The sequence below is a fragment of the Anomalospiza imberbis genome, unplaced genomic scaffold (assembly GCF_031753505.1).
Source record: "Anomalospiza imberbis isolate Cuckoo-Finch-1a 21T00152 unplaced genomic scaffold, ASM3175350v1 scaffold_66, whole genome shotgun sequence".
NCBI classification, from domain to species: domain Eukaryota; kingdom Metazoa; phylum Chordata; class Aves; order Passeriformes; family Viduidae; genus Anomalospiza; species Anomalospiza imberbis.
Window position 1 is genome coordinate 280397 of NW_027100273.1, and position 12205 is coordinate 292601.

Consider the following 12205-nt stretch of genomic DNA (forward strand, 5'->3'; position numbering starts at 1 on the left):
GGCCTCTTCTGCAATGGGGACCAAGAAGGAGAACCCTAAGGCTGAATTAAGAATGTGAGATATCAAAATATAAGAGATAAATAAAAATAAAATGTGTTCTGGTGTGTTGGCAAAACAGAGAAAGATCTGGAGCCACAGGATTTTCTTCCTGGTTTATGTGCACCCCTGCACTGCGCACAACCTCCACCATTTCCCTGCGAGCAGGAGGCAGCTGGGAGCCTAGACCCCTGGAAAACCATTTTCTCCTAAAACAGTTAAACAAGAGGGCTCTTACTGGCTTTGCCATTCATGACAATGATATAGGAAATGAACATTAATTGATTTTTCACCACCATCTTTCCCTTCCATGATTATGGAGTTGCCTCTGAGAGCAGACTATTGGAACCAATGGGGTAAAGAAGTTTCACTGTGGTGAAATAAATAAGAGAGCCATGCAGCTGTGGCAGTGTCCTCATCCTGAAATTGTCCAGCTGTTCCTGCTGCTATCCCAGCCCTGGGGTGACGGACATCCCAATCTCCAGGGCATTGCTCTGGTTCCTTTTCTGCCGAGAGGAGCTTCACAGCCCAGTATCCAACCCCCAAAGTGTCACCAGGGACAAGTGGGCCTTCCCTTTGCTTCCATTTATAGCCTTCTCCAGAAATTGCCTATGGAATTTCTGTTTCTTGTGTCTGTTTTAATAAATGGGTGTGTTTGCTATTGCTGTTGAAAGTTCTGTGTTTGGCCTTTTAAAGTCATTTGATTAGGAAGTACAGAGAATATTTTAGCAGCAGAGAAGGCTCTCACAATCAGCACTAGAAGAAATAATCCAATTTTCTTGGCAAAGAAGGGCAAGGGTCCTCCTAGGAGGTCAAAGCTCTCTTAGCACAATTAGAACTTTAATTAATGAAATTGGTTGAGCTTCCACCAGCAGAAGCAGTGTATTTGTGGAGCTCTGGGAGTGGAGACAGCAGCTCCCTGCTGGCTCTCCTGAGCACACCCTGGGCCCCCAAAATGCACCCAGACACCACCATGGAGGACATTTCTTCCAGAGATGCAACTTTGGGGCTCTTGGTTGGACATCAGAGCCAAATTGGCCTCTCCAGCAGCTCTGTGAGGAGCGGCACGACTCACCGTGTGTCGTGCTGTTCAGACATGCTGTCTGCAATTAATATTGCATAATGGCCTCCTGATTCCTAAATTATGTATTTCTCCTTCTCAGCATCGTGTGGCTTTTTTACAGGGTTAATTATTTTCCATCATTCTGCCTTTAGTAACAGTCGTCTTAATTAAGGGGGCCAAGTTCCGTTCTCATTCCTGCCTGGCAGATCCTAATGAAATCAATGGAGCCGTGCGGTGTAAATGGGAGGGACGCCGGCCATCCAGTAAAAGTAAAACGTTCCCTCTCTTGTTGATTAATGCATAAAATTAACCCAGGCCTAATGTCCAACTCCTGACTGAGTGAATCACTGCAGAGCCCCCTCTCGGGCTGCTTTTCCACGCGCAGTTCTGACCTTGTTCATCCCGTGTGCACGCCAGCAGCGCTCTGCCACCACACCAGCAGGTGCTGGGTGCCCTGGCTCTACTTTTGGGTTTGAGAAACACGGCAGAAGTTTGCAAGCAGGACTCCAAGTCACTGTCACCTCTCCCTCCAGTGGCTTCAGACAGGGCTGAGCAAGTGATCCCTGTCCCTTTGCTCCTGCCCAGGGCTCTGCCAGCAGGCAGCTCCCCCAAAGCCATGTGCTGTTCGCTTGCAGGGATCAAACACCTGAGGCAGGGATTTAAATCATCCCAGAGCCCCATCCCTGGCAGCGCCCCCGGCTCACTCCCTGACTCTCCCCCCCAGCTTCGCCTGCTGGCACCAAAAGGGCTGATCCCCAATTATTCCTCCCTGGCTTGCATTTCCTGACAGCCCAACATTAAACCAGGCCCAGGCAGCCATGCAGGGGAGGCGAGGCTCCAATAAGTGGATCCACATGCAATATTCATGGATGGCTTCAGAATAGTTGCAGATCCATCACACTTGGCAGCGGGATGGGGATGGCGTGCTCTCCTAATGCTAGGCTTAAGCACCTTCTTGAACCCGAGCCCTGAGGATGGATGACCGCCTGGAGCCGGGGGTGCCAGCATGGTCCCGCTGCTGGTGGGTCCCCATCTGTCCTGCCAAAGCCCCCTGCCTGCTCCACAGTCTCCCTCCCACCTCAGGGAAGCCCTGGAAAGCCTTTTGGGACCTGGGCCTCTGGGCATCCCTGGCCACCCCGTGATGCGCTGCTCCTGCACCCAGCTGTAGCTCTGGATAAAGAGCAGGGAAAACAAGGGAGCCACTGGAGCTTAATGCCCTCACTCCAGGAAAGGTTTGTTTACCAGCTTCTGGCCAGCACCACACTGCAGCTCCAAACCTGATCTCATCCCCCAGGATTAATTTTTACACAATCATTCCGCAGTCTATGATAATCACTCCATAAAAAAATGAAGAGATTTGGGATTTTTTCCAGCGCGGAGGATTAGGCCTAAAGACAAGTAATCTGCAGGAAGCTCAGCTGCATGCACACCACTAATCGCTCCGCACTCTTCCCAGCTTTAGCTCTTTCATTAGGATTTTCCACAGTGGGCTGGCCGTCCTTGCTGAGGCCGGCTGCCACAGACAGGCAGGCACATCCCGAGGGATCCGGCCGTGTGCCAGCCCACGGGGGTCATGGCAGCAGCTTGGGCGAGCAGCAGCGCCATGAGTCCCTGCAGTGCCGCGCATCCCCGGGGTGCCGCGCATCCCCGGGGTGCCGCGCATCCCCGTGTGCCCTCCAACCCTGCCATGCTGGGCACACGGCTGGGCTCATCACCTCTCTCTCCACTACAAAGAGGAGACTCTGGAACAGGCTCCCCACTCTGGGATCTCTCCAGCTTCCTTGGGAAGGAGGTGAAGCAATTATCACAGGAGACATTAGTGCAGTGCAACGAACCAGGTGGTGGGATGGTTTTAAAATGCAATAAACTATTGAAAGAAATTATGAGCTTAAATCCTGAAGCCTTTAGTAAATTCCCGGTGGTTTAACTAGATGAGGAGTGAATAATAACTGGGGAACTGGCAATTTCCCTGTTCCAGGGACAGCCATGTTCTCCTGAGCCCCCAGGAACCTCCTTCAGCTGCCATCCTTGCCAGGCCTGGCTTAACTAACCCTGGTCCTGCACTAAGAGCAGCAGTGGGTGCAAGAGGTAGCAACACACACCCCAATCACTCCTCATGGGCACACCAGGATTATTCTCACTGTTTCCCACTGAGGCTTGGGACTGAATTCCCAAAGATTCCTGATGGGATGTGATCCCATGCCTGGGGCCTGGTGGGCTCCTGGCACTGCCAGAAGGGTGAGAGCTCACAGGCTGAGAGAAATCGCTGCACGGTTTAGAGTCAGGAGAAGAGACATGCCCGTTGTGCCCAGCAAGCGTTTTTCCAAATATAATTAAAATAAGTACATCTCTACGATGGCTCCGACCACAGGGATAAGGATGCAATGCCAGGTTTTTAAAACAAAATAATGTAAGCACTTAGAAAAGGACTCGAGCAGACTTTGGGTACTTATGTTCAAAATAATTGTCCCAGGAAACCCGATTCAGCAGCCACCCAGGCTGAAAGCACTTAGGCACACGCGGGCAGGCGTTCAACAAAGCATTTAGTGACCCCGGCGCTGCATCAGCAGGAACGCGGCGCTCCGGGCAGGGAGTGACTCAGGGAAACCGCGGGGCTCAGGCGGACGACGTCCCGCCGGGGGACGGCCGGGGTTCCGCCCGGGTCCCGCCTGGATCCCGCCTGGCTCCTGCCAGGGTCCCTCTACGGTCGTACCTGGTCGCGCATGGGTTCATTGGGATCCCACCTGGTTCCAGGCTGCATCCTGCCCAGCCCTCACTGGGGTCCCGTCTGGCCCCACGCACGGGCGCCAGTGTCCCCCTGTGCCCCCCGTTTGCCGCTGGCTCCTGCCCGCGTGGCTGCTCCCACTGCCTTAAGGGCCGGGATGTGAGGGTTCCTTAGCCCAGCGGGATGACCCAGGAGCCGCAGGAGCTCGCTCCTCACACCCTTCCCCGGGAATACCTTTGCAGTCCCAGCGGAGCTGCTGTAATCCAGCAGCCGCGGCTGCTAAACGCAGCCGAGGAGGGAGAAGGCTCGTGGTAATAAATTCATGGACCTTCACACCCCAGCAGGCTGACAAGCACCTGTTTTTAAAGAGACTTTAAAACCACTTGGAGCGCTGTGAGGCAGACCGAGACCCCCTTATGCTTGGAGACCCCAAACAGCAGCTTCAAAGGAGGGAGGGAAATTGCAAAGATAGCCTGGAAAAAGTGGATTTCAGCGGGGGCAAATCTTCAAAGCACAAGTTTCCTGTGCTGTTATAAAGACCGTGTACCTTTTGCATGAATAAGTCAAAACTGGGAAACTTTCCTAAGCACATGCCCAACCTGACAGGTGGCTCCTCTGCTGGGCTGTGAAGTGATCGATGCTCCTGGTTCCTCTTGTGTGGTGCAGCCATGCTTCTCCTCGATGGAACCCATCCCTCCTGCAGTGCCACCCCTGCTGCCCGGGGACTCTGCCCCAGGACAGGGTGTCCATGGGTGCCCAGAGAGCGGGGTCTGTCCCACTGCCCAGCTGAGAGGTTTCACACACGAGGCAATTTCTCCTTGGAGAGCCTCCGATCCCAGCTAACCAGATTTCCTGCCGCTGCCACTGCTGGATTTTCCTGACTTTAGGGCCGGTGTTTCTCACCAGCTGAGGGCTTGGTGCACCTGGGGCTATGCCAGGACTGGTGGGGAGCTGCTGACAGCCTGGGACATGTCCTTCCAAACTTCCCCTTGTCCTCAAGGCTGCTTGCAGAGCACCCTGTGACCCGCTGGCTCCTTTGGAGCTGGCCCCAGCCCTGAGCTGCCTAATTGAGGCGGGAGCGGTACCTGGGCCTCCCCGCTCCTGCCGCAGCCTCCGGCGAGCCGAGCTCTGTGTCAATTACAGGAAAATCAATGAAGATACTGTTCAGGACTCCTTTTCACCATTCAGCACGGATGATATCCTTCACTTTCTAGCACTGATTCATTTACTTTCAGCCTCTCCAGGGGCTCCTGACATATTGCTATCTCTGAAGAATCTGAAGCAAGAACTGCCTTTGTTTCAACTGCAACTTGTTGGTGGGGCTGGGGCTCACTGAGGGTCAGGGGAGAGGTTGCAGCACTCGGCAGGGTTTAAACATTTCTTAGCAAAACACCTTCCCAAGGTCCTCCCAGATCGCTTTTGCATGGGCAGAATCAGAGGAAAAACGGGTCCAAACACAGGACCAGAGTGCCATCACTGTCCCTGCTCCAGCTCCAGGCTGCTCCAGCTGAGCTGTCCCCAAAAATGGTGACACCGCAGTAGTGCTGCTTCTCTTGTTGGCCATGTTGGATGGGGATTGGAGCAACCTGGTCCTGTGGAAGTTGCCTGTGGCAGGGGCTTGGAACTGCATGGTCTTTCCCAGTCCAGCGGCTGTGAACTCTCCTGTAAGAGAAAAGCCAGGATAGTGGACAGGATTGTGACACCAGGGCTGCACAGTCTCACTCTGGGGTTTATTCCTACCCCCAAGACTCAAGGTCAGAAACTACAGAAGACAATATTAAATGTTACAGAACTGATTTCTAAAATATTTAAAGCTAAAGTTTGCAGCTGGTTTATCCGGGAAAGCCTTGGATTTCACTGAGACAACACTAACCATGTTGAAGCTGGGGACACCATGCACTGGGTGGACAATAGCAGACATCAGGTGACAGCCACAAAAAAATGCCTATGTCCTGTATCAAACCACTGCTATTTCCTGCATTCCCAGCCTTTTCTCTCGCTCCACCAAAGCCACAGGCATCCCGCAGCAGTCGGATATAGACCTCAGGCCGTACTCTGGCCGAACTCCCACTGCAGGCGGAAGAACCACACTGATGCAAGCCCCAGCCCTGCAAGCTCCTCATGTTCCTGCTCTTCAAAGAGAGCTCCGTGCATGGAGAGCAGGAGGAAATAGCCCAGAGCAAGGACGGGGCTACAAAGACAGGATCTATTATTTATGAGGCACTTCAGTGAACCTGGGGCTTGGAGGCAGAGTGGGCTGGGGGGGGCTTTGTGAGGGGAAAAATGGAGTTTGAAGAAACACTGAGTGTGATGCAGCATGCAGGGGTCGTGTTCATGAGAGACATCCCTGGGAGTGCAAAAGGCTCTCTCAGAGTTCACATGGGATTTGCTCTGTGGTTTAGCGGGCAGTTTAGTGACCCGTGCTCCAGACACCAGGCTTTTAAAGAGCAAGGGGTTTTCTGAGCCGGCACAGAGCCTGCACTGCCCAGCACAGGCTCCCACTGCTCCGTATAGGCCACCTGGGATCTACGGTGTCACAGGGAAATGGGAGCTGGGGATGCTGTGCACCCACCCAGACATGGGTCCCCCAGCAGAGGCACAGGCCCCCATGGCTGAGCCGTGCTCAGCCTTCATGCATATCTGGGGGCTCCATGGGGTCGGGGGGGGTCCCTGTGGCTGCCAGACTGGGACACACAAGGCTTTTGGGGGGTCACTTGGGCACCCCAGGGCAGTGGGAAGGGTGGTCTGGGCACCTTAGGGTTGCTGGGAGAACACTGAGGATGTCAGGGTGGGCACACTGGGGAGGGAACTGCTGCTGCGGAGACCCCCGGGCTGTTGGGGGGCACTGGGGCTTTCTGTGTGGCACTGGGGCTTTTGAGGGCACACTGGGGACGTTGAGGGGAAACCTGGCTCTGTTGGTGAGCACGCTGGGGCTGGGGGATGGCACAGGGCCTTCACGGGGGCTCGCTGGGCCTATCGGGAGGGAAGCACGGGGGTGTCGGGGGCTCGCCGGTGCTGTCGGGGGTCACGGGGGCGCTGGGCTGTGCCCGAGGCCGTCCCGCCGTGACTGCCGCGGCAGCGGGGGTCCCTGCGGGGCCGTGCGGGCGCTCCCGGCTGCCATTTCACCGCCCCGTCCCTCCATTTTCCTGCGAGCGCGGCGGAGCCGGCCCGGCCCCGGCCCCGCCGCCGCCCCCAATGTAGCGGCGCGGCCGCCCCGCACCCGCCCAGCCGCGGGGCCGCCTCCGGCATGCGGAGCTGCAAGATGGTGCGGGTGGCCAGCGTGCTGGGGCTCGTCATGCTCAGCGTGGCGCTGCTCATCCTGTCCCTCATCAGCTACGTCTCGCTCAAGAAGGACAACATCTTCGGGGCGCCCCGCGCCGCCGGCGCCGCCGGGCCCCGCATGTACATGTTCCACGCGGGATTCCGGTGAGGCGCGGCCCGCCATGGCGGGCCCGGGCCCGGCCGGCCGGGCAGCGAGGGGAACGGGGGAGCGGGGCCGGAGAGCGCCGGGAGCGGCAACGGCATGGCCCGGGGTGCGGGGAGGCGGGCGGGGGGCACCGGCGCGGCCGCATCCCCGGCGGCGGCGCCCGCCGCTCTCCGTGGTGCTGATGGCGGCGGCCGCGGGGACGGGTCGGGCACGGCCGGTAACGGGCTGCGGGTCTGTGCGGGCAGTGTGGGGGCCCGTGGGGTGTGTGGGCTGTCTGCGTGTGGTCTGTGTGTGCATGTGTGTTGTGTGCTTGCGTGGGTATCTCTGTGTCTGCGTGGGTGGACTCGTGTGCTGCATGGATGTCTCCATGTGTCACCATGTGTGTGCGTGGGTGTCTCCATATGTGTGCACGGGTGTCTCCATGTGTGTGCGTGGGTGTCTCCATGTGTGTGCACGGGTGTCCCCATGTGTGTGCGTGGGTGTCTCCATGTGTGTGCGTGGGTGTCTCCATGTGTGTGCACGGGTGTCCCCATGTGTGTGTGTGGGTGTCCCCATGTGTGTGTGTGGGTGTCCCCATGTGTGTGCGTGGGTGTCCCCATGTGTGTGCGTGGGTGTCTCCATATGTGTGCACGGGTGTCCCCATGTGTGTGCACGGGTGTCCCCATGTCTGTGCACGGGTGTCCCCATGTCTGTGCACGGGTGTCTCCATGTCTGTGCACGGGTGTCCCCATGTGTGTGCACGGGTGTCCCCATGTCTGTGCACGGGTGTCCCCATGTCTGTCCACGGGTGTCTCCATGTGTGTGCACAGGTGTCCCCATGTCTGTCCACGGGTGTCTCCATGTGTGTGCACAGGTGTCCCCATGTCTGTCCACGGGTGTCTCCATGTGTGTGCACAGGTGTCCCCATGTGAGTAAGTTGCTGTCTCTGTGTCTCCATGTGTATGCATGGATGTCCCCATGTGTGAACATGGCTGTCTCTGTGTCTCCATGTGTCTCCATGCGTGTGCATGTTTTGGTGTCTGTGCCCATCTCCAGGTCTCAGTTTGCACTGAAATTCCTGGACCCCTCGTTCGTCCCCATCACCAACTCCCTGGGCCAAGAGCTGCAGGACAAGCCCTCCAAGTGGGTCTTCAACCGGAGCGCCTTCGCCCACCAGAGGTGAGCAAGCACCTGGGCACGGCCCCGGCTGTGCCCCTTCCCACCGGCAGTTAAGGGAATGCAGCACTCTGCTGAGCACTCTGAGCTGCGAGGAATTTGCCAGCGGCAAGAGACAAAGGCGGAATCAGAGCTTTTCCCCAGACAGTTGCAGCTGTCCCGAAAGATTTGATTATTTCAGAGCAGGACACCAGGCTGCAACACACATTATTGTACTAGAACGTGACCCAGTTTCCTGGTGTGCAAGTGGAATTGTCCTTACTCCAGGATAAATAACTGTGGTTTAAGAGTGGAAACACTTCGGCCTGTAACAGCCATGAAAGGCTGTGTTCATGGAGGCCAAAGACACGCAGAGAAACTTCCCAGCTGCTGGCAGTTCTGAGCAAGTGCAGTGCTGCTCCTGCCTCCAGCTCCGCTCCGGCTGCAGGGGCAGGCACAGAGCTTTGTACTCCTTATACATACATCTATTTGCTGATTACATATATTTAGCATTTCTATAAAAGAAAATAAAACCGTGCAGCCATTTAAGACAGCTACTGCCATCTTGGACTGTAATTTTGTCCTGACAAATGCCTGCTGGTTTAGGGACTGCCTCGTGGCTCTGCTCACATGTGCCACCTGGGGAGAAGGAATCTGGCTCTGTGGCCAGGCAGGATGGAGCTGCTGCACCTCTCAGTGCAGGGTTTGGGCTTTTCTCCTCCCTTCAGGCCACTGTCCAAGGACAGCAGGACAAGTAATTCCCTTCCAGTGCTGCCACACGCTGCCCTCAGGAGCCGTGGGCTACAGAGAAGAGGTGGCACTTAGTCCGATCTTTTCCCCAGGACCTCCCAGGCTGTGTGACCGTGGCCACCCTCAGTGTTACTCCATCCCTGGCACCAGCAGCTCCATAAGCTTGTTCCTGTGCGACCCCTCTGCTGATTTTAGCTGATGCCTCAGCAGCTGCCTTTGCACTTGTCCGTCAGCCAGAACCCATAATTAGGGCACCCAGTGGGACTCCATTATTGCTCAGACATTGGAGGATGTGAGCTGGAGGAATGGTTGTTTGTTTTCCATAAACATAAGTAAATAAAGTCCTATTCAGTTTCTAATTTTATGCCCTGCAAGGGAAATTCCCAAGCAGGATTGGTTTTGTTTGCTTTGTAAGTATCCCTAATAACCCTCCTAAAAGTGCTGCTGTGCTTGTCCAAATATGAATTAAGGAGCTGTATTTGCATAGATGGAGACAGCGACGGCCGCTTGGTTTTGTGATTGGAAGCTTGTTAATGAAAACATAAACATATATATATATATATAAATATTGGCCTTGTGGCTGCACCAGGAATGAAAGGCACACACAGCCCCAGCAGAAAGCTGTCCTCACCCTGTGCCACAGCCCAGACAGGGTGGTGCAGTGCACACCCCGCAGCTGGGGGACTGTGGGGGGTGTAGTGGGAGCTGCACCCCTTGTCCTAAGCAGCCAATCCCATATTTTAATCCTGACACTATTCCAAGAGGCACAGACACAGCCTGAGCTGGCATCCATGGGGACCAGCTGGTAAATCCAAGTGGAGCTCAAGGTGAGGAGCCAGCTCCCTCATTCCCATCTATTTATATTGATTTAAAAGCCATTGCACCACGTTGCTCAGGAAACTACTTCAGTACACTTTAAATTCAAAAAGGAAAAATATAAGTCTAGACAGAAAACAAACCAACTGCAAAAAAAAAGGGAATTAGAACTCCATGGTTTCTGTTATTTTGCTCTTGTTTTAGGCAAGAAATCCTTCAGCATGTCGACGTCATCAAAAACTTTTCTCTGACCAAGAGCAGTGTTCGGATCGGGCAGCTGATGCACTACGATTATTCCAGCCATAAGTATGTTTTCTCCATCAGCAATAACTTCAAGTCTCTGCTTCCTGACGTGTCTCCCATCCTGAACAAGCACTACAACATCTGTGCTGTGGTCGGCAACAGCGGAATCCTGACCGGGAGCCAGTGTGGGCAGGAAATTGATAAATCGGATTTTGTCTTTCGGTGCAATTTTGCTCCAACTGAGGCTTTCCAGAAAGATGTTGGAAGGAAAACCAACCTTACCACCTTCAACCCCAGCATCCTGGAGAAGTATTACAACAACCTCTTGACCATTCAGGATCGCAACAACTTCTTTTTAAGTTTGAAAAAGCTCGATGGGGCCATTCTTTGGATCCCTGCCTTTTTCTTCCACACATCAGCAACAGTCACGAGAACACTGGTTGACTTCTTTGTTGAGCACAGAGGGCAGCTAAAGGTCCAGCTGGCTTGGCCAGGAAATATCATGCAGCACGTTAACAGGTGGGTGGGCTTGCCTTGCATTTAAGTGGCCATGTACATCTCTTTGTACAAATACATCTCTTAATTGATTGTTCCCCTCATGCCTGATGTGGGAGGCACAGTCTGGCTAGTCAGGACCACTTCTTGTCAGAGCCACTGAAGCATTGTGGTTGCTTCAGAGCAGCCTTCAGTTATTTCTGGGCAGATTGATTCTGACTCTCCTTCTTGTCTTCCCAGGTACTGGCGGAACAAGCACCTGTCCCCGAAGCGGCTGAGCACAGGCATCCTCATGTACACCCTGGCTTCGGCCATATGTGACGAGATCCACCTGTACGGCTTCTGGCCCTTCGCCTTCGACCCCAACACGCGGGAGGACCTCCCGTACCACTACTATGACAAGAAGGGAACCAAGTTCACCACCAAGTGGCAGGAGTCCCACCAGCTGCCTGCAGAGTTCCAGCTGCTCTACAGGATGCACGGTGAAGGACTGGCCAAGCTCACCTTGTCGCATTGTGCCTAAGAACCTAAATCTTGAAGTGCCAAACAATTGTCTAAAAAAGTGCCCAAAACCAAATTAAACATTCTTCAGATAGAATTCTAAACAGGCAACAAACCCACCCTAGAATCTTTTCCATAATTTAAAGATGCTTTTTAGCTACTGCTCATCCAAGGGTTTCGGCATATTTAGCGGTGCAGAAGCTTTTATCATATTCTGTGGATGCGATTTGTGCAGCTGCAAAGTTGAAACATTTTGCATTTCTAGATAAGCCACTCAGTATGTTTTAATATCTGTTCATATTTTAGCATTCTACTAAACACCCTAAATAATTTTATTGTTCCTTCCCATTAGAGCTAGAAATGCTACTTTTGAAAGGTTTTGCTTCTTTTGTATCTGTTGCTCTCAATAGCTCAGCGTTGCCGTGGCCGATGGAGGAAGCCACTTGGAATTGCAGCGCATCGTCACACGCAAGTTCCTCAGTGTGGATCCTGATTTCCACCGCTTGGGTATTTTCGTATTTACTGAATTTTACATTTTTTAAAGAATAACAAGAAGAAGGTCACAAAGTGGCTCATACCTTAGCTAGGTGTTTATATCACTCTTGGGATACTTCAATGTTTTAATTCCTTTCGGGACAGATCCTAGTCCAGAGTAGACAGATGGAGGCATGCTCATTCCCATCCATCTGATACTATTGTGTCATTTGATTTTAAAGTTGAACCACCACAATACATGGAATTAGGCTTCTCTGGAGACATATTTGGTGAGAAAGCCCCAAACCCCATCCCTCTGCTTGGGCAGGGACTGGCAGGATGGGCAAACATGGAAGCCAGGTGCTGTGATTTTTAAAACCAGTTTTTGCAGGGAAGTGAGCAGAGCTGGAGTGCAGGGAAGAGGAAATGCCATGACCAAATTTCCCCATTTATGTCTCTAACTCACCAGTCAGATGGCTGGAGCAGTGTGCCCATTTTCCCATCACCAACAGCACTCCAAGGCAGACAGGGCAGATGCTTC

The 12205-nt window shown here is 53.9% G+C and overlaps 1 protein-coding gene across 1 annotated transcript; it reads left to right on the forward strand.

Annotated features, from left to right (window-relative positions):
* Positions 1-7001: 7001 nt before the first annotated feature.
* On the forward strand, positions 7002-11357 carry LOC137467501 (alpha-N-acetylneuraminate alpha-2,8-sialyltransferase ST8SIA3). Its single transcript, XM_068178973.1, has 4 exons — positions 7002-7250; positions 8287-8409; positions 10156-10713; positions 10930-11357. The coding sequence occupies exons 1-4, from the start codon at positions 7072-7074 to the stop codon at positions 11210-11212; spliced, it is 1143 nt and encodes a 380-aa protein (XP_068035074.1). The 5' UTR covers positions 7002-7071; the 3' UTR covers positions 11213-11357.
* The last annotated feature ends 848 nt before the right edge of the window (positions 11358-12205 follow it).